Genomic DNA, 22690 nt, shown 5'->3' on the forward strand with positions numbered 1-22690 from the left:
TGCTTACTTCAACTCACTCTATGAATGATAACCAATTCCAGACCCAAATGTACTCTAATATGCCATCAAATAATTAGCTAATTAATTAACTAGACAACTTTTTCTCTTCTTTTCTATTACTTTACAAGGGATTCAGAAGTGTGTAGGGGTAGGAAGTATCTCTGTTTTCAGGGAATTTATAGTTTAGCCTTATGAAACCGTGGAGGTGACATTTCATGAATTAGCACCTCCTGAGCTCCGGAAGGAAGACCTGACTCTATCCTTGTGATGACTTGGTCTGTGGAGAAGGTACAGAGAAGCACAGGGTCTGGCTTTCTAATCATTTGATGGGTGTCTGTGGGAAAGGAAGATGGCAGAACGTGACAGCCTGTTAGGGGTTGGGTGGCTGAGATTCAGGACCCTCTGAAGACCTTAGAACAACAAGAAAGCTGTGAACTAGAATAAGAAGCTTTCTTTTTGAGGAGCAGCAAATCATTGTGGTTGAGGGTCCAGATGTTGGAACCAGCGCACCCAGGTTCACATCTAGGTTGTTGCTTACTAGCTGGCCTTGGGCAGCTGGCTTATCATCTCCACATTTTATCTGTAAACTAGGGATGCCAGGAGAATCTACTTCACAGGGCGGTTGGAAGACGTAAAAGAATCATGCCTGACGTGTGGTAAGCGATCCACAAATGTTAATCTGTCCTCATCAAGTGGTCTGTTCTTCTCTGATGCCTCTAGCTGCTGTCTCCCTGCCTCCTTTTTATAAACTGCAATATAAAATTATTTTGCTAAATTATGTGACTCCTGGAGGCCATCTGATAGGTTTTGTATTTCCATTTTTAGTACCTGAGAAATCAGTTTCTCAGAAATACTAAAAAGAATGCTAAGCAAGAAAAATTTGATGTATGAGCTAAAGAAGCAAAGAATCGCAAAAGAATACTTCACTACAGATTGGGGCCAGAGCTGTGGAGAAAGAGTTAAAAAGCAATTTTGACTAGGGATCCAGGTGACATTTTTCTGAAGCCAGATGCAGATGGGGTTTGGAATGTGGAGGGAGTTCCAGCCCAGAAGTGGGGGGCCACCAGCATCCAGATGAGATCGAAAACCACAGGACTGGGTTCAGCTCCAGAGAAAACATGGATTCAGGAAGGATAGGTTAAAAAAGAAAAAATATATGAGGAACTCTGAACATTCAGAAGCTGGGCAGATGAGGAAGATTTGGCCAAGGATGGTGAGGGCAGGTGGCTGGGGAGGCGCACGGACATCGAGGAGAGGGTGTAGGGGGGTGAAGGGAAGAGAACGTCTCCGTGGGCGCCTTGCAGGGACAGTGCCTCATGCTGCCCAGAGGCCACGTACCACGCGGGGCAGAGAGGTTCCCCTCTGCTTAGCAACACGGAGGTCTCCAGCGATTGTGGCAAGATCAGCGTCCGAGGAAAGGCAGGGCCAGGAAGGGGGATGGGCTGGAAGGTGCATGGGACGGGGGGAGGGGAGAGGGGAGAGCAGCATGGATGGTAAATGTTCTCCAACGGTTGGGCTGTGAAGGAACCGCAGAAATAAAGTGGTAGCTGGATGGGGATCGGGGGTCAGAATTGGCATTTGCTCAAGATGAAGCATGTCTGAGGGTAAAGATCCAGCCGAGAGGGTGAAATATGGCTCTTCTCCGGTCCAAGAATGCCCATGCTGCCTGCCTTAGAGCCGGCTCCAGTTCAGAGGACAGGCAGTGTGGTCCTGATGCCGCTCATGGAAAACAAGATGGAAAAGGCTTAATGTGCTGCTGGCTGAGGTTAGCTGCTCAGCCGAGGGTTCCACAGATGCCCGGGGTCTGCAGGGCAGCTGATCAGCAGCTCCTGGGGGCTCAGGGAACAGGCCCACTTGATGGGACATCTGGAAGAGATCATCTGCTTAGAATTTGCTTTACCACCTAGTGAAAGGTCTGTGAAGGACTAAACTCCACTCTTTCACTGCGTCAGAAATGCTGAATCTCAGAGGCTTGAATCGCACGGGTGGCCGCATAACTGCATCGGTCCGCTCACAGGGTCCCATCCGCCTTGTCTGTAGGTCTCACCCACAGGTCTGCTACTGTTTTTCAAATACTGATTAACAAATATAATTCTATATAAAACTGTCACTGTATTCAGAAGAGCTTTCGCCCCTTTTCCTTACCCAGTGTTTGCTAGAACAAAAATTACTTTCCCAAGGAGGCTGCAGTGTGTTTTTTTTTTCTCATAAGTAAGAATTCTCATTTTAAAACATACTCTTCATACTTTTACAATTACAGTATATAACCATCACTAATTTGCTGGAAGAATTTCCAACTCAAGGCTAGATTGTAAAAACAGAAGTATACATTTAAACATCTTGATTATTAGTTCCTGTTCTAAGAATTTATTCTGTGGAAATACTCATATGGGCACACAAATATACATACATAGGAATGGTAGTGAAACTTAAATAATGAAAAAAATAGGAATAATACAAATATCTATCAATAGAGGATATAAAATTATGTCAGCCTTTAAACAATGATATAGGCTAGATGTACTGTAACAAAGGCCTAACATGCATTTTAAATAAAAAAGTTGCAAGATGGTACATGCAGTGATTTCTTAATATAGACACACAAACACATCTATGTAAGTATGAGTACAAATACACACACATAAATATATGTGGAAGAGCAGCAAAAAGCTGTTCCCACAGCTTCCCCTTTGGGATGGCACTCTAGAAGATGTTCACATTCTACATTATGTGTTTCCTTATTGTTTGGTAATGATCAGGTTTTAATTTTTGAATTTTAATTATAAAAAATTCCAAGAAATAGAAAGGGCCTGCAATAGCTAATATGACACTTGTTAACATTTTGTCATGTTCACTCAGAGTTTTGTTTAGGGTTTTTTTGAACAAAATATTAGAGTTGCAGTGAAGACCTCTCCCATTCCATTTTCTCTCCCTCCCTAAGGTGTCTTCTCTGTCTGTATGTACCACGCATGTGCGTACGTAGAACAAGAGTATTGCTTCAGGTGTTAAGTTTAGTGAACCATACACACAGCGAGTATCCTCTTACACCTGGATTTGTTCATTCAACATTGTCTGATCCACAGTGATGTACGCAGATCTAATCCAGCATCACTTTAACTGTGGTACAGACATTTAGTTTAAGACTCTACCAGATATGTTCATTCTGGTATGGGGTTATTTCTAGTTTTTTCCTTTGTAAACAATGCTGTGAAATCCTTACACACATCTCCATGTGCACATGTGCATGTAGCTCATTAGAGTACACACACCTAGAGCAGTATTTCTGGCTCTTACTTTACCAGCATTTTCAACACTGAGCTCCCCTGTGGCTAGGCTGCTCTCTGTAGTTGGTACTGTAGTAGTGTTTGTTTCCACCAGCAGAGCGTGCTAGTTCCTACTACATCTTCATTCCTTCTTGGACTTCAAATTCAGTGTTAATATCTTGGATGTATCTCATTACTTCACTTGGCATACTTTCACATGTATTCAATGCATTCAGAACAACTGAAAATATAAGATCTCAACATGTAGACATCTAACAGGAAAAAGTTCACTCACCAAATTTCAGATTTATACTCATTGATGGTTTTTTGGGTTGTGTCAAGAGACTTACGAGTTGTTGCTGGATTAAGACTCATCTGAACAGCATTTCTTAGAGCATGGAGCTTAAAAAGAAATGAATACAAGTTTTGAGCTAGAAACTTATTCCCAACTGCAAGTTACATGCTTGGACCCACTCACTTCTCCAGGGAAAAATGATGCCAGCTATCTGTGTATGGATGTTCAATACCCAGCTGTCTCCATACTTTTACCATCATGAACTCTGATACAGAGCAATAGTTCTTATTCTTAAAAAAATGGAGTAATAAAGAACCGTGTATACCCATCCTTGGTCTGTGGCCCAGATAATCAAACTGCTTATGACAAATGTTACTTTCATGTGTGCCTCAGAAGTAAGTTTTCTTTCGAGGCTAAAAGTAGATTTTTCTGGCTCCTGAAGGTACAGTGATGTTCTTGTGATGTAAAGAAACTTGTAAAAGGAAGTGCTGTGGAATCATGTCCTGTCTGGGCAATAAGGTTTTAAAGAGGAAGATGTTTGGGCTGATCAGAAGAACCAGCCCATCAGCAGGAAGTGTGGAAGAACGTACCTTGTCAGTAAGAAATTTTGCCTTGTTTCTTTGGTGTCTTGCAAGGTACTGGTCATACAATTGGGCCAGCTTGGCTGCCAGAACGTGCTCTCGGCTGAAACAGGGATGATGAGTGAAGATTAATCCTGAAATGTCAATGTCCAGTTGGAAATTTCCAGGAGGGTCTGTAGAGCCCATCAGGTGCTGACTTCTGTGGACGTATTTCACTGCCTGCCAGAGAGAGCAGAGTGTGTGTGGAACACAGTCGAAGCACTTACTAGATAAAGATCTAACTATGCATGATGGGAAAATAGATGCAAAATACCGCCCACCCTGGTCAAGCCAGGAGAATCTGCTTTTTTCCCTGTTTCCTGGAGTCCTACCACTGTAAGATCCTAACATTCTCAGGGCCCTGTCAGTCTCAGAACAGAACGGAGAGGTCCAGACTCTGTGTGTGGACGTGTGTATATGGACAGAAATGTATTCTCGCTTGTTAGATAAGGTGATCTGCTTTTCAGTTACTACTAGTCATCAAAACAGTCCCTATACTACATCTAGGGTAAAGCAGACACAAGTCTTCATTTACCAGTAAACTTGTCTTTGGATTGTATTGCTGTCTGCTTTGTACTGGGATTCCCAAGTAAGAACACATATTTTTCTCTCTAGCCATTCGATTTCATACTCTTTCCCCCTAGATTAGTAGACGATTAATGTATATTTAGGACTGGACTCCAATACAGTGTATCCTACATTTATTTTAATAACATAACAGGTTTTCTCCTATAAAATAACATTCAGTCTGTGTTTGATGAAAAGACCTATAGATTTTTTTAAATTAAAAAAAGTCCTTGTAAAATTGGGATGTGCTTGCAAATATGGTAGGGGTGAGTAAGAATGGACTATTTCTTAGTACCTCCCAAAATACGCTGAACTGAATCCCATTTGGATTTATAGGGAGGAAATACCAGCCTATGGAGATCATATTTCATGCCTTATGAAAAGCTTCAGTTCTGATGATTGGTACCCTACACTTCGGACTGTGACAACGGAGGCCCATTTCTTTTTTCTTTCATTCAGATAAAATTATTCAATTATAACCTGCATTCATGTCAGAAGTTTTTAATCTGCATGTGGCCACTCTGTGTCTTATGACCAGCCAGACTACTTGGATTAATTAAAACACATCCACCTCAGAAGGACATGTACAACTAAATGTCATTCCACGGACTTAACAGGAAATTCCTCTCTAGTTGCTGTGCCCGTGGTGGTCCATGCTTGGCGTTCCTCTCCCCAGGGGGTCCTGGAGCCATGAGTCACTCAGAGGGCGGCCCTCAGGTTCCGTCTCATACTGTCCTTGGTGTAAGTCACGTGGGTGGCTGGGTTCTATTTCCCTGAAATGTTACCTATCACCGCACTTTGCTTCCTTCCCCAAATCTGTGTTAGCGCAAGTTCAGATGGTCGCTGGTGGTCTCTGCCTTAAGTTCAGCTCAATTAAGTTAAAAAACCTCCGAGAACTCCTGGTAATCATGGGCTAGACTGCCCCAAAGACCCCAACTCTCTTCTTATTAGGGAGAAAGAGTCCAGTTCCTTGTTTTTCTTTTTGTTACATCTGTTTGCCTTTCTTATATCCTGACTCCTTTTCTTATATTCCTTTTTATTACACTCATAACTATAATGTAAACAGTAGCACCAATGTCTTTGAAGACAAGAGATAAAATACTATTCATAGGGCATATTATTTTAATTTGGAAAGTGGCTCGATTCTTTAGTCTTCATTTGAAAGCAAACACCAGAACTGTCAGAGGTGATGCTTGTCTGCTAGGGCACTCAGCACACACAGAGATGCATGCCAATGGAGAGAACATTTTAAAGTTGTACAGAGAAAAGAATAATCCCTGGTGGGATTAAAAAACCAGCTTCTGTGTTTGCTCTGGGCAAATAATAGTGACAGAGCCTGAATCCAGCCTGCCACCTTCAGCAGATTCTACAGCCATTGTTCTGGTCTTCCCTGGGCAGTCCCCATCTTCTGGGAATTTCTCCTGGATATGAGGTTTGGGGGAGGGGGCCCATAGCCACTTACAACTGGCCAGCTTGTCCTTTGTACAGATAATGTGAGCCTTGGGGAAAGAGATGATCCTTTCCTCTAGAACTGCTAGATTTGGATTATCAGGGGTCATCCATCCCCTAACATGTGGAGAATGCTGGCCTGCTGCCTGGGAGAGAATGAGGCCAGTCAACATTCAAGGAGAACCAGAAAAAAGAGGTGGAGAGAGAGATTGCTGGCAATGGAGTCCCTGGTCCCAGCCCCTGAGTTCCTAAAGCCCCTCCTTCGGTTTTACGATTTCTCTCCAGCCCTTTTCCAGTTTTGTGGGCCACCAAGCTCTCTCTTTGCTTAAGCTAGTTTGCACCAGGTTTCTGTCCCTTGCAGCCCAAAGAGCCGCCTAATACAGTACTTCTAACAGACTGTGCAACGTTATTCTGTGAAAACAGGTGAGAACAGTGGGAGGGAAAGTGATCACTTCACCAAGTGGTGATGTAATTAAGGGGGCTGGAATCACGATGAACTCCTCAAATTGGTAAACAGTTTTGAAAAGGGGAGGCTCCCACACACATGGCCCCAGGAATGCCAGGATGACTTGTAATCCCAGTGTCTTTAACTCTGATGGCGTTTCAGTCTCCCCACATGGCAGACAGTCTCTCTAAGGCAAAGCATCCCCAGGGTTCAGCACCACTGGGACTATGCAGACTTTCAGTTGTATTTCAGACTATAGTAGACTTTCTGAAGAGACTTTTCACTATTAGTGAACTGAAGACTGTCAGTTTTACTAATTCATTGCATGCAATGTCCCCTTTGGCATTTGTATTTTTTTTTGTTTTGGATTAGTTCCTTCTTAAGATGACTTCATTTGACTTATTCCTCATTTGAGGTTTAACTTTGTTCTTTGCACAGTATCTAATCTCTTTCTGCATTTCTTGGTTTTTAATAGTCTCTCAAAAAGATCTCCATTTAGGAAGAGTGGGTTATTTCACTTTAAAAAATTACTTTTTTTCCCTCTATAATTAAGGAAGATGTTAAAAAAAGTAGGGCTGAATATGAACTCCCTTCTAAACAAAACTCCTAAATTGTCTAATGGGAAGGCACATAATCCATCATATGAATGGCAATCTAGTATTTCAAATCAAAGAATAACCGGCTGACTCTAACGGGGGTGGGGGATGGGGAAGGGTTTGGTCAAGCCTGCGGGTCATCGTCCCACCTGTGAACGCCGAGGCACAAATTCATCAAGCCTCCATTAACAGCCCAAGGAATGGCCAACTCCTGATCCTGCTTGGTTTCCCATCACTTGGATGCCAGAATTAAGCCAGGTTCTAGAAAAATCATGGCTCTGCTGGAGAGACAGCTGAGGAGTGGAGTAGAAAGGAAGGAATTTCTTCCAGATCCATTCAGTTCAGCTAAATCGTTTTAATGATATTCAATTTTTACTTCTATTGAGTTGTTCCTATGTGCCAGCCTCCTCCTCAGTGCGAGGGGGAAAAGAAGAAAACCCAGTCTTTGCCCGGGATCCACTTTCAGGATAGCAGAGGGGGGAGAGAGATGGTGGATTGACAGGCTGTGAATCAAACAGCCTTTGCCTGTTTATTTCTCTGCTCCTGCATCAGGTCAAAGCTCCCAGACAAAAGGTATGTTTGGACATAAGATGCAAAATATAGGCCATGGGCATTTAATAGTTTTTCCTAAAGGCAAGCCTATTACATGTAGCAAAAGCATGGGTTTTGGTATTGGACAGATCTGAATACATGTAGGAAAGGGTAATAGTAAATCAATAACACTAGAAAAATGATTATTTTGAAAGAAATGCATTATGTTTTGAATCACAGGAAGGTTCCACGACCATATTAAAGAGAAAGACTGAGATTTACAAATCAATAGAAAGGTTACAAGTAGCTTGTTATGGAGAAAGAGAGAGACAGGTATAGTATCTCCTCCTGTAACTGAAACCCCTCTGCATCTTTCTCATGCTTTCTAATGTACTCTTCACACTTGGCTCCCTCTAAGAAATGATCTTGGAAGACTCACGCCCTTTGGATTTCTCCCTTCCCCAGCTTCTGCTCTGTGAGGCTGGGTGACCAGTCCCTCCTAGCGGAGCTGTCTGTTTCTCCACTTTCCTAAGAAGTGTCTAACTGGAGAGTCAGCTGGAGCCCAAGATCCACTGGTCCACGTTCTCTGTTGGACAGTAACCAGTGAGCTCTAAGGTCCTTCTCAGAGAGCCTGCTCATTGGCCCCATGTGTCCTCCTTGACACTCTGTATGGGACTCACCCGGGCATTTCTCTAGCTGCCCAGCTTGCGTCCAGATGGGGAACATAATTCATGGGTGATGGAGCCAGAGCCTATCTGGTCTTGGGTCGAAGGGGCATTCTGCCACCCAATTTTTCACTCTCACTTTACTCTTAGTGCAACTGAAATCTGCAGCCCTCTCTGACTCCAGTGCATTTCCCAGTTAGTTCAGAACTTCTGAAGGAGACAGATAAGACTGATTGGCTCCCTCAGTACCCCACTGGCCATAGTAATTACTCTTATGTTTTCTAATTTTAGCCTATAATTTAGTGATTTATTATATCAGTGTTTCAAGCTGAAATGGGTGGATGGGTAAAGAGATGGGTGGATTATTAGATATATGCATATGTTGGTAACTGTCTTGATCACTAATTATATCATGTGTCTTTGTCATATAAACAAAGGATACATCCCTCATGGACTGGGGCTTAGGGTTAATGCTCATTTTGTAAATCTACTTCCTCCCTGGATCACATTTCTTCACAAAGTAGCTACTCATTAATACTTGCCTGTAATTAACAATATTTTATAGAAATGCACATTTAGAAAAAAGGCATACAGATATGCCATCTCAATACAAGGGTCCTATGAGTAAAGAAGATTATCATTGTTCCACTTTTTCAATCAAGGAAGTGGGTCCAGAGGTTAAGGGACTTGCCCAAAGTCACAAATTAGTTAGTAGGATAGCCCACCTCTGCTCAGATTCTCTGAATTGTGCTCATGTTTTCTCTGTTCATCACCGGGCTTTATAGAATGGTGGAGATGGTCCTTGCTCAGCACTTCCAGAAAACAGGAACAATAAAATTAAACTTGAAGGCAGGCAGGTATCTGTCTATTTAACATGAGCCAACACTTCCTGTGCTCTAAGCACTTATGTGTATTATCTCAGCCAATCTGCACAACAGCCCTAGGAGGTGGTTGCTATTATTATGCCCATTTGACAGATGAAGAAATTACAGCACAGAGAGATCAGGGGCCGCTTGTCCAGAGTGTGGTCATGCCAGACTCAGCTCACGCAGCTTGGCACCAGACCTTAGGAAAACAGTGAAGAGGACGTGCCGGGAGAGAACATTTTTGGCTATATGGTAAAGAGAACACAAGTGGGAGTTAATCCTGCAGTATATGTGAGATGCCAGAGAGAAAAGAAGGCAATTAAGGGCAGTCAACCTGAATGTACAAATAAAGACGCTGACTTGGCCATTCCTACCCTAGGAAGGAGATGGGTGGGTACCAGAGACTCACTTGTATTATATGCCTGTTGCTTGTGCTTTATGTGCAAGATAGGGAATTACTTGAAGGACCTGCCAAATCAAAGTAGTACGGCACGGATTTTGTTCCCCAGCTATTCAAAGAGCAAAGCACTTTCAACCACATTCATGTATTAAAAATGGCAGGAGGGTGCTTACCTTTTTATACAAGGTTTCAAGTTCTGCCTTAATCTCTGGCTCCTGTGCCAAGGTGGGTGGCCTTGAAGGAAACGCCTTGATGGGGTTTGGCAGGGCTAGGATTCTGCCATCATCTCCGAACCACCTTCTCCCCTGCAGATCAAGCAGAGGGAAGGACAACATTTTCTTCTAATCGGCCAGAAAATGGTTTACAAAATAAACATTTGCAGGAAAACTTTGTGTGAACATACACATTTCATGCACCCTCCCCCTGTCCCGGTAAATCTTTTAAAGTGTCTGTTTCTATTAAAGTCTTCACTAACACCCCCTAGAATGAATTTAAGAGATAGTCCTCACACCCCGAAAAAGCTAAAGAAAAAGCTTAAATGAGTGCTTAAGAAAAAACTTGCTTTCTATTCATTAAACATTTAAGAGAAAACAAAGCCACAAGAGAAAAACAATCACGAATATTCTTCCTGGGGACAATTAAACATTTCTAAGGGTTGGGAGAGGGTTGCCAACATCTGATTTAGCAGAAGCCTGAATGCAGCTGCAGCAGATGGGTTCTAGCAGTGGAGAGGTGCGTTGTTTGAGGATCACTCAACATACCAAGAGACAAATTAAAAGAAGATATATCGAACCACTGTCTGTGGACCCAAGAGGAAATGGGTACAATGGTGCAATGACTGCCCAGCCAGGAGCAAGAACTTCTATGAGTCGCTCCTGGGGGCAGGGGCTGTGTGCTTACGGGCTCCTGTTTCAGCAATCGGTTCTCCATGATGTTCTGATTGGCACGTGGCACCTCTGGCCTTGCCCCGATGTATAGACCTTCGTCTTCCAGGAATCTGGGTTGCACGTTCTCAGGAAGCTTTTGATACGTAGGCACTAGATAGTTTACGAATAAATACGAGCAACATTAGTGCCAGCTTAAGCATTTCAAACTGCAAGTTGGTGAATTAAAACCACTGGAGATTTCCTTATGTTCTTATAAACTGCAAATGCAGCAAGTTAATTTCTACAAGTGGAACCAAGAGAAAGATCAAAGTGCTTACTTGCAACAAGATCATGTTGTAGATGCATGAAATGATTCAGTAACTCAGCAGTGTGGCAGGCTGGGAGGGCCGGGAAACGCAGGCCAGACAACCAGCTTGCTTGCTCATAAGTGTATGCATTTGGCCAGGCATTCCTTTGAACTCTTTCTTTCTGTACAAAAGGGATGAGAATACCTACTCATTGGGTCCTTGGCAGAATGCAGTGAAGTAAAGTATGAGGTGTTGACTGAAATCAACACGACTGTTACATTTAGGAAAGATAGTTTATGCACAGTCCTGCTGAGGACCGTGGCCCTGGAGCGGCCTGTCAGGGTGCTCTCATAAACTACTCTAAAGCCCCTTGGGTTCGGAGACATCTTAAGGACTTTCTCTACAGAAGAGAATACACGCAGGAAAGATGTTTACATTTATCAATACATCAACCAGTGTGGCATGCATACATCTAGTTAGTGTCCTAAAGGACCATGCTGGACACATTCCAGGGCTATCTGTATATGTGGCAGGGGGCAAGGAAAGGGTCTCATTAGGTGGATGACCTCATCTGCCTCTGGGGATGGAGAGGACACATGGGACATTATCTTATCACTGCTCACCAGGAAATTCCTGACCGGCTACATTTCTGGGGGAGGTTGAAACTATTGACTAGGTTAAGTATGAAGCCCCAGTTCGGTGATGCGGCCTGGCAGGAGTGACACTGTGTTGGGTCTGTGTCTTCCTTTTTAACAGAGGAAATGCTTTGTGAATTTCCTTGTTCATTTGTCCATTACTTCATTGATTCCCTCACCCTGATTCACTCATAGAACAAATCTTTTCTGAGTCTCCCTGTGCCAGGCACTCAGGGGGCTCTGCAGAATCAGGGGGGCCCCAGGTAGCAATGGTGAGCAAAGGTCCGAGCAGGATCATTTCAGCAAGTGGTGAGTATGGAGAGGAAAAGGTCCAGGTGAAGGTACCTCCTGGCGGTGCGGGGATAAACGCGAGCAATAGTGCTGGAGAAAGGCTATTCTGTGAGGGATGCAGGCCCAGACACCTGAAGGCTGAGAAGGAGGGCGCCAGTGGTGGGACAAGGAAGTGTATCTGCCTAGGAAGCAGGTGTCCTAAGGAGTGGGTGGGTCTGAAGACAGTGATCCCCCAATGCTGCAGAGCTGTGACGGGGGTGGGGTGCCCTGCAGGTGAGGCTGGTGTAGCGGCAGGGGGTCAGGGGGAGCAGAGAGAGAGCTTGCAGGTGAGGGGGGGGGTCCACTGAGGGCTCTGTCCTGGGGAGTGGCCGAGCGGACTTTCAGTTCTAGAAAGATCACCAGCCTGCTTTGCCAGAGTGGGTTGGAGGAGAAATAGAAGAGCCAGCAGAGGCTGGCCTAGGAAGTCAGAATGATTTGGGAATTAACAACTAAAGGTGGAGACTTGCTTTTGTTTCACTCTAAACCATGCCAAATCCCTGAATGTGCTAATTTTCCTGCATGTGGCCATGTGGACACCCTGCATCCCAAACCCATCCACAGAAAACAACTCATGCCAGGAGTCCTAGTAAACTCAGCTCCCAGTCCCAGAAAACTTGGGCAAACTATTGTTTCACTCTTTTTTTTGTTCCCCACCCATCCACTTGCATGTCTAGACATCAGTGCATCAAAACAGTTTTGGGTACTCACCATATATATATTATGTATGCACCGTAACATGTTCAAAGTTAAATTAAGAAAATGAGATTTAAAAATAAATGTAAGTAGAAGTCTTCATGCTTTGTTCCTACGTCTCTGGGTGGATGTGCCCTGCTTTGGAACCACCGTCTAAACAGCAGCAAGAGTAACAGCAACAGGGACACAGGCTGTTATTTTTGATCCCCTGCTCTGTGCTTGTCCAACAGAGACACTTCACGCATATTATTTCCTCAAGGCTCAAGATAGAAATCAGTGCTCAGAATCATCTTATAGGATAGCTTCCGTGCCTCCGGTCTCCTGGGGGGCACCTGAGACTAGAGGCACTCTCCCCAGGTCGCACCTCAGGAAGGACGGGAGGGCGGAGCTGGGCCTGTGTGGCTCCCAAACTCCTGGGGATAGGTCCCCTCCTCACAGGCCCTCCCCCCGCTAGGGCAGAGCAACACGGAAGATGGCTCTGAGCTCTGGCTCCCCACCCAGAGCAAGCTGCAGAACTCCCTAAACCTCTGTCAAGACCACTGCCAACTCCTGTTTCCAGCCCTGTGTGAGCCAGCTGTCGGGGCTCTAACCTCCACCCCCAACCCAGCCAGGCTGCAGGGAGAGTCCTAACCGTGAGTACTCTGAGCAAAAGCACAGGTGACACAGCTCCTCCTTGGCTGGGCTGCTGCACGCGCTTCTCCAGACCCCTAAGGAGCATCAGGACACACTGTGCTAGGCACATGGCCCTGGAGCAGGTCACCCACATCAGCGACCTGCCTCCCTCACTTTCCTGGCTTCATGGTTGTGGGCCAGTCCCTGACTTCTCTCTGCTTCTACTTTTTCATCTGTAAAATGGGCATAAAAAGACCCCTTCTCCAGTCTTGGGGTGAGGCCACGTTACTTGATACACATCAAGCACTAGAAAACTACCTGGTGGAGTAAATGCATAGAAGGCATTCACTCTAATTATGATTATTATTTACCATTGCAAGTTATAACCTTTGGGCCCTTTTGTCAGCTACCTACTTGAAAAGGAAACTTGGGATGTCCAACAAATTGTAATACTTTGAACACGTGATTGAAAATGACTCATCAAAACATAACAGTCCTGTATCCTTGGCTCAGCATTTAACTGGGACTCAGAACCCGACAAACGAAAGAAATCCAGCTTCCAAGTAAGGTGAACGCAGGCCCCTTTGCCAGCCCCAGGGGGCTCCTTACAGCACTCAGGCTGCAGTGACATTTTCAGTGTGCATCCTGAGCTGCAGAGATCCTTCAAGCCCTCTCAGGAGGGAAGGAAATTCCAGGGCAGAAAGGGGGCAAGGAGCGGCAACCAGGAGTTAATTGTGGTCCCGGCAGCCAGACCCTGGCCATTTCCCCTATAGCCGCTGGTGGGGCCAGTGTTTCCTCCGACCCTTGGAATCTCAGCAGGGACAATGTCCTTTCGTGTGCTAATGAGAGGGCCAGGGCTGGGACCTCCCGAAGAGTCCCTGACCTTACTGGTAGACAGGAGAAGCAGCCCTGTGAGTTGAGGGCTGGGACTTACAGCCCTCACACCCCCACCACCTCTGGGAGAGGAGGGACTAGAGATTGCATCACCGAGGTTAGTGATGTAATTAGTTGCGCCTACATAGTGAAGCCACCCGGAATATCCTCCCTGCAGAGGTTCCGCTGTGAGAGCTTCCTGGTTGGTGACTGTGGGGAGGTCCTGGGAGGTGCTGCGCCTGGAGAGGGCCCGGAAGCGCTGTGCCCCTTCCCGCATACCTTGCCCTATGCAGCTCTTCATCTGTATCCTCCATCATTATATAAATACAGCAGCTATGAGGAAGTGGTTCCCTGAGTTCTATGTGCTGTTACAGCAAGTTATTGAGCCTGAGGAGGTCATCCTGGGGGTCCCTGATTTGTAGCAAAGTCAAATAGAAGTGTGGGAACCTGGGGACCCACTGGCTGTGATTGGCATCTGTAGTAGAAGGCAGTCTTGTGGGGCTGAGCCCTTAGTTTGTGGGGTCTGTGCTAAGCCCAGGCCGGTAGTGTCAGAATTGAATGGTGGGACAGCCTGCTGGTGTCGGAGAATTGGTCAGTGTGGGAAAAACCTAGGCACAGAAGTGTTCAAGAAGTGTTGAGTGTGAGCAGAAGATGTTTTTCGTTTTCACAGCTGGGATCTCAGAGTCTCATATACTCTGCCCCCAAAACTGGCCACTGATTTGATGCAGGGCCCTCACCCCCCGCCCCCACCAGCATCCTGGTATTTCTTCTGCTAATGCAACAGTAAATGTTTGTTGAATGAGTATCTTTCCATGTTCTATACTTTTAAACGGAAGATATTTCTTGATTATTAAATCAGATTAGAACTTGGGACCAGTTGTGCACATGGGACCTCCTTGCATACCAGCCACATTCATCTGAAGGAAAATGATGCTGTCCAAGGCAAGGAGGAAGATAAAAAGGGCATGTACCTGTCTGCCTGCTGGGTGTGAACAGGAGCTCTTTTTCCATCTGCAGCCTAACATGGATGCTTTCGTAATCCGCAGGTCTGACTGCCACGAAATCTTCAGCCACGTGCTCTAAGCCTAATAGGAAATCCTCAGCATCTTTACCATTAAGCAGCTCTTCCTTGTCCTGCATTACATCAAAAAATAAGAGGTCATGCCAAGATTATTAGTTTTCTTAGGAATAATGATAACGTTAAACTCATCAAACAACATATTTTACGATGAAGTTACCTTTTTCATTTATTAATCTTTTTTTTAAAAATGAAAACATGAAACTATGTGGTCTTTCATATTTAACAAAAAGATTTTCTTTGTTTTACACTATTCTACGTACTTGGAAAAGGTCAAAATCAGAATGGGCTGAAGAGACCTGCTAAGCTTCAGAGAACTTATCTACCTTTCAGATTCTTGGTTTTCTCAACTCTAAGATGGAGATATTAGTAAAGATGACCTCTTATGGTTTTGTAGGTATACAGTTAAATGACACCTGTAAAAATTCTAAGCACAGGACCCGTATTCACATATGTTAGCTGAAGTAGGTTAATTTTGTTTAATTATTTTCCAAACTTTTTTCCCTCTTTCCTTCTCTTCTCCATTTCCCTCTTACTAATCTCCTTCTCTTTCTCCTCTTTCTTCTTTTTAAAATTGAAGCCTGGTGGCCTTTATGAGCAACATTTTAACAAATCCTGTGGAGATTTATGGGTGGCTGAATATAGTGGGGGTAGCGCAACTCTCTGCCTCCTGAATTTTCTCCCCAACTATACAAAACGGGAAGGAGAGAAAAGGAAATCTACATGATAACCACTGTCAGCATAACTTGAAGACAGAGAATTTCAAAAGAGTCAAAAAAATAAAAAGAGAATAAAACCCTGCTATCAGTGTGTGATTTTTCTTGCTTGGACCCACCTCTGCTTTGTGGTGAGCAAAACAGATGGAAAAAAACTGCAGAGAAGGCAGAAAAGGGAAGCTAGTAAAGAGGCCTGCAAATGATCAAAAACCTCCGCTAAGGACTAAATCCACTTTGATATGAGATCCTGAAAAGGATCTGTGCAGATTAGAGCATGAACTATGAGGAAGGGGCTTCAAAGTGTGCATGATTTAAAGGGGCTGTTAGAAACACACAGCTCCCAGGGGAGAACAAGCCAAAAGGAAGCGGCTTTTGGAGAGAAGTGTCGTGATTCAAGAAGCGCACAAATCTGCTGAGAGTCGTGTCTCCCAAAAGCAGACCCCGCCTCTCCTCCTTGCTTCTAATACGCGCAATATGAGCATGGGTGTGTGGCCTCTGACACGAGGTCATGAAAGGCACCTGGCTTCCTCCTTGCTCTTTACTGGATCACTTGCTGTCACATCATGAGGACACTCAGGCATTTTTCTGGGGAGGTCTGAACTGAGGCCTCCTACTGTTAGGAGGAGGAATGTTAGGTAGGAAGATAGACATGAGCACCTGGAAAAGGGGGAAGGTAAAGTTCAGAGAAGAAGCCACCCAGATAAGGTAGAAGGAAAAAGCCGTCCTAACTCCGCCCAGATAGGGGGTCTCATGCAGAGACAACAAAGGTTTTGCAGGGAGATAACTTCCTCCCGGACCATTTATTTGTGGCTTTTTTGAATTCTTTCATCAGTGTCTTACAGTTTTCAGAGTATACATCTTTCACTTCATTAGTTAAACTTATTCCTAGGTATTTTATTGTTTATGATGCTATCGCAAATGGGATCGATTTCTTTATTTCTTTTTCAGAAAATTTGTTGTCAGTATATAGAAGCACTATTGATTTTTTATGTTAATTTTGTATCCTGCTACTTTACTGAATTCATTGATCAAATCTAACAGTTTTGTGGTTGATTCTTTAGGATTTTCTCTACATATAATTGTGTCATTTGCAAGTGGAGACAATTTTATTTATTGTTATCTAATTTTTATATCTTTTATTTATTTTTCTTTACTGATTGCTCTAGCTAAGACTTCTACTACTATGCTGAATAGGAGTAATGACAGTGGGTACCCTTGTCTGGTTTCTGATCTAAGAGGAAAAGCTTTCAACCTTTCACCACTGAATATGATGTTAGCTGTGGGCTTGTCATATAAAGTCTTTGGTATGTTGAGATATGTTCCTTCCATGCCTAATTTGTTGAGTTTTTATCATGGTTGGATATTGAATTTTGTTAAATGCTTTTTCTGAATCTATTAGAATTTCCTTTTTAATGGTGAATGATTTTTCATTGTATGTAACATTTTGTTTATCTACTCATCCATGGATGGACAGTGACTTGCTTCCACTGTTTGGCTATTGTGAATAAGTCTTCTATCAATATGAGTGTACAAATATCTGTTTGAATGCCTGCTTTTCTGTAATTTTGTATATATTCAGAAGTGGGACTGCTGGATTGTACGGTAATTATATATCTAAATTTTTGAGAAATGATCAGAATGTATTTCACAGGAGCTACACTTTTTGTCATAGACTGTTTGGAAATGATCCTGTTTATGTTGCCATTAGCAACACACAAGGGTCCAGTTTCTCCACAGCCTTGCCAATATATGTTATTTTCTGTTTTTAAGATAGCCATCTAATTCTTATAAAGTAGTATATCACTGTGGTTTTGATTTGTATGTCTCTAATGATTAGCGCTGTTAAGCACCTTTTCATGTGTTTATCAGCCTTGTTTATCTTCTTTGGATAGGTATCTATTCAAGTCCTTTGCCCATTTTTTAATGGTGTGTTTTCTTTTATCTTGCACATACCACCCGTGATTATGGAGTCTGAGTTGGGTGTGGTGGGGGCACAAAAATCTGCTTGTCTATATGGCTGTGGGGAGATAGACACAAGGTTTCACTTGCCTTGGACAAGCAACCGACTTGTGTACGAAATGAATGCTCATCATTGTGTGGAGTCTAGCGAGAAAAATAGGCAAACCACCTTGTTCTACTTTCATTTCCCCACAAAAGAGATATGGACAGATTTACTCAAGACTCATTCTACCCACACTGTGGGGTGAAGTCCAAGGCTACAGAAAAGTAATGTGAACCTAGTACTTGTAGTGCTTTCAGCAAAGACATGCTGAGCTGCTCTGTGTGGCGGTGGCCGGGCCGCCCTCAGCCCTCTTCCTGGCTAGGATTCATCCCCGTCCTCACCCCCATCCCTATGTTAAGTACCGTTTTGTTCACTTCTTCTTGTGCAGGCGGCTCTCCTTCCTGCCCTTCCTCCCCTTCCTCCTCCTCTTGACCAGCTGCATCTCTTCTTTCCGCTTTCGGTTTTTCTTCTGCTTCCTCTGGTTCGGGATCAAAGTTGAAAGTAAAGAAGTTATAGGCTTCTTCAGCAGAAGGGAAGCCGGGTGGAACCTAAGGAGAAGCAGTGAGCAACGGACTGCAGATCATAGAAATGGAAATGAGCTCCACCTGGCCCGCTGGTAGCTGGCTTGATGCTAATGGCGTCAGGGACGTTCTGGGCATCCTCAGCGTATTACTTTTGTTAAAGGTATGAGATCAGAGGTAATGGACTTGAACAAGTACAACAGGCAGCAGGTGGCCTTCTTTAATGAGTAACTTTAATGAGTTACTTTTTTATAAACCAGCAGTTCTTTACATTCCAACAAGCACAAAGATATTATGTGTAGCAGTAAAAGCTTTAGAAAAGATGATTAAAAGGCCAAAAGGTGGATTCAGTGTTTTATAGGCCAGTGCTGAGATAGTTTTGTTGAATAATGAGCAATACAGGGTTTATTATCTCTTTTTTTAAAAAAGCTATTTTATTTGTTTTGATTCTGAATTAATAACCCCCATTTTACCCCATGATGAAAGCTGGTGCAACGTCAGAGCTGAACAAATAGTCTTACTAACATTTCCTGACCTTCCATGAGTCTCCCTTCCCCAAATCAGGCAGCACTCTAATCTCTCCAGCTAGTTTCTAGGATTTTAAAAATAGGATCCTTTCTCGTACTTTTTCTTGCAAACTCCATAGTGTTAGGAGTCAGGTGATGTAGGCAGTCATCACTTATTGGATATTTTTGAAAAATACAAACACACCAATAAAAAACATGATTTAAAGCATGCATAATTGAAAACAAACATGATTTTAAAAGATGGAATTTCTTACCAGGGGTTTAGACTTGATTTTTCGTGCAGAATCCCGGAACTTCACTCTTGACTGGCTCTGGGAGTCCCCTTCCTGCTGAGCCCTCTGTACCTTTCCACCTGGCTGTATGAGTGGGAAAAAATGACAGATAAGCCATTTAAATCAAGAAACTAAGGATGGTCTAGAATAAGCATTAACCCTCAAAAGGCTTATCTCTGACCACTGACGCAGACCCCCCTTCCTAAGGAATGGAATGCTTATAAATGTTAAGTATATTTGAAGGTTAATGTTGCTCAATATTGTCTTAGCTCTGTCTCTCTCAAGACTAAACAGATGTAAAGTTTCATATTCAATAAATCCTAAAATGAAAAGTGTTCTTTCTCTTGAACATCAATAGATTGGTTCACAGAGGATCATTTCCAAACAGTCAATGACAAAAAGCATCAATAATGTCTGATTGTAAATAAATCTGACATCTACCCTCCAGGGTACAAGGCCTGTCCTTCTTGTCAGCCTCTGAGCCTGCTGTCCCCACTGGAGGCTAAGCCGTCTGCCTCTGTTGGCGGCAGGTGCTCATTCTCATTATGGACGGCCCTTCTCTCCTCTGATAGCCAATCCCCAGGTGCTGTTTCTACCTTGCCCTCATCTTTCCTTCTAATCCACCCATTCTAGAATCTAACCACTCCTTTGTACCGTAGCATGATCCAAATGCCAAGCCTTCCTTTTGAGTAGTCCTAAGCCATCCCAGAAATATATATCAAGACATTCATAATAAGGGACAAACTTATGCTACCTGTGATGGAAGCTTTATGATTATCGTCTAGTTTGAGACTTATTTCACAGCTTGGAATAGTTCCATTATTATGCATGGGATATAGTATACCCAAACTGGAGTCCCTTCAACATACTCTTCATAAGTCCTGTTGGTTTTTTAAGACTGTACAAAGCTCTTACCTTTCTCATACTACACCGCCCTCAAATGAGCTTTCTCAGCTAGAATCTTATTATCTGAGTCATATTGGTTGCTGTTCTGTATGGTTTAGTAATCAAAGCCCTGGGTTCTAGAATCTGACTGTCTGGCTTTGAATCCCAACTCTACCACTTAAAGCTTAGACCACTTGTTTGAGAATCAAATAAGGCAATGAATGTGCCTAAAGCATACATATTGTTGTGGCTCATTAGTAGTAACTATTGTCAATGTATCAGTTTTCTTCTTACATGTCTATCTTTCCTCTCTCTGGTTTGTATGTACTTAATATGACTATAAATGTTGTAGTTTAGCCTTCTAGACCAGAGCCTGAGGCAAGGGTTTTTTGGTACCTATGGCTTATTTTGAGAAGTGGCACCAAAGACAGGAGTTGGGGGCTGGGAAGAATAAAACAGGAGTGAGAGTCAATTCAAGAGAATGTTATTAAGCTGGTACTGCATGGGTAACCAGAATTTGATCCTGCTGGGCCCTTCTGAGGAGTCGTGTAGAACGCTTCTCAGAAGTGCCTGCCTGGGACATGAGAGCAATGATGATTTTGTATAATGATTATCAACTATAAGCTACAGGCAAGCCCAGGTATAAGGGACCAGATACCCCTTCTATCACTCAGACCACTTGACCAGATGCTGATGCTGAAATTTATACACCATCCAAAAGAGTTGAAGTGTTGGCATCAGGCTGATGGTATTTCAGGAATTTAAAAAATTATTTCCAATATTTTAAAATTATGGCTTTTACACTAAAGAAATGTATTGGAATCCAAGAGGAAGAAATGTCTCCCAGTAGAATAGAGTAGCAGCTTGTCATAAAGCCATTTCATTGGACTGAGTTCTACTGAAGAGCCATGAGCCGGGCTGTCATTTGCCTTGGATTCATGCAATTTTTGGCTTGCTTGGGATGAATAGGTAAACTTTCATAACATCTCACCATAGAAAAAGAAAAGGCATTATCTAAGATATCAATGGTTGTTTCACAGAAATATCTCGAATGCTTGTGTTTGTTTCAGTGGCGAAAACAGTCAACATCCCTGACAAGTCTTTTATCTTTTACTGCTTCCTCTCCAACTCATGGGCCTAGTGTCAGTGTCTCTGTAAGGTCAAGGCCCTCCTCAGTCGGCCTTCTTTTTCTCAGGACACAAAGACACACTCAAAGCTTCAAAACTCACCACAGGAGACATGCACCCTCAGCCTGCTTCTCCAGGCCCTCCTCTGGATGTCTCTCTGGGGGGGCTCACATTGAGATGCCCCATCAGCACGTCAGATTCAAGCAAAAATCACTCCAGTGCATCAAACCACCTCCCCATCTGGTCAGCACAGCTTGTAGCAAACAATTGAAGCTTCTTCATATAACATTCAAGGCCCCCATCACCCTGGGGACCCTACTTCCCAACCACACTCTTATTTCTCTCTCCACTTTGCAGCAAGATCTATGGGTTCAGTAAGGCGAACCTATGAGATAGCCTGAGAATGAGACAGAGCTGGGATCAAGTCCCGACTCCTCCACATACATGCCGTGACCTGGGGATGGCTTTGAAGCCACTTTGAACCTCAGCTTTCCCATCTCACAAATGTGAATGAAAAAAAATAGTGCCTACCCCATCGGGGTATAGGGTATGACATCTGATAACAGGAAAATAGACAAAATGCCTGGCCCCGAGTGGTGTTCCATAAATAGTAGCTCTTACAATTATTAATAAGCATTTAATGTCTCCTCTGTGCATAGCGCTGTTCGAGAAACTTTGGCTGGAATTTTTATATTCTGCTTCAGTGTCTTTGATTGTAAAGTGGAGATGGCCCGTTTCTCACCTCTGTGCCAAATTCAGTCTCCACTTCTTTCTCATCAGGACTTCGTAGGCGCCTGGGCCGAGGGGTGGGGATTTCCTGCAGCAATGCACTTTCTGCTTTGGACTAAAAAAGTCACAGAGAAAATTACTGCCTACATGATGTCAGCAATGCTGTGAAACCCTCAGTCACTGTCCCCATAGAAAATAATCAGTAAAAAATCCATGGTAGGCTTCGTTAAGGGAGAAGAGCAAGTGACATAGTTGGGAAAAATTACATTAAATTTTTCTTGAGCATAATTTTCCTCTGTGAGGATGTTAAATACTGAATTAACATGTGAAACATGAAAAACAAATTCAACAATATTCAAATCTACGCAGCTCTGAGCAAACAAATGAGCCAGACAAGACCCGGAGAGCGGCAATCAGCACCCAGCAAAACAGTCACGGGGCTTTTCTCACCCTTGCGGCTTGTAATTTCTCCCTCATGCGCTCCCTCATGGAAAATTCTGCAAAGCCTGTTCTGGAAGCCGAAGGAATTGGAGGTAAGCCTGAAAAAATACAGGGAAAGTTCTTTAAAACCACATATTTTTTTTCCAAAGGGAAGATTAGATTAAAAAATAACATGAGAACGTAATTTTATTTTGCAAGTTTAGAACTTTACATAAGCAGCATGAGATAATGCTGACAACTGTCCATTTGACGTAATAAGCACATGTCTTGGCTTTTTTGAGACTGACAGCAAAAACCTCAGTCCTGCCAGGAGTGTCACATCAACTTAACTAAGAATAAAACAAATGACACTTGACTATTCAAGGCACAGACATATTT

At 43.5% G+C, this 22690-nt stretch overlaps 1 protein-coding gene across 6 annotated transcripts in view; it reads right to left on the reverse strand.

Moving 5' to 3' along the window:
- The window catches only part of CC2D2A (coiled-coil and C2 domain containing 2A), a 133406-nt gene that overhangs the window by 87998 nt on the left and 22718 nt on the right, over positions 1-22690 (reverse strand). For 5 of the 6 annotated variants that reach the window (XM_073237816.1, XM_017670565.3, XM_073237820.1 and 2 more), the window contains 9 exons: positions 22322-22410; positions 21885-21986; positions 19113-19214; positions 18173-18358; positions 14986-15148; positions 10598-10734; positions 9871-10002; positions 4149-4358; positions 3559-3665 (listed from right to left, as the gene is read on the reverse strand). In XM_073237816.1, coding sequence (XP_073093917.1) covers positions 3559-3665; positions 4149-4358; positions 9871-10002; positions 10598-10734; positions 14986-15148; positions 18173-18358; positions 19113-19214; positions 21885-21986; positions 22322-22410 — 1228 coding nt within the window. Of the gene's footprint in view, positions 1-3558; positions 3666-4148; positions 4359-9870; positions 10003-10597; positions 10735-10901; positions 11053-14985; positions 15149-18172; positions 18359-19112; positions 19215-21884; positions 21987-22321; positions 22411-22690 lie in introns of those variants that run through there. The other variant, XM_073237819.1, reaches the window with a different exon arrangement.

This window comes from Manis javanica, chromosome 5 (genome assembly GCF_040802235.1).
Source record: "Manis javanica isolate MJ-LG chromosome 5, MJ_LKY, whole genome shotgun sequence".
In the NCBI taxonomy this organism is placed as follows: Eukaryota; Metazoa; Chordata; class Mammalia; order Pholidota; family Manidae; genus Manis; species Manis javanica.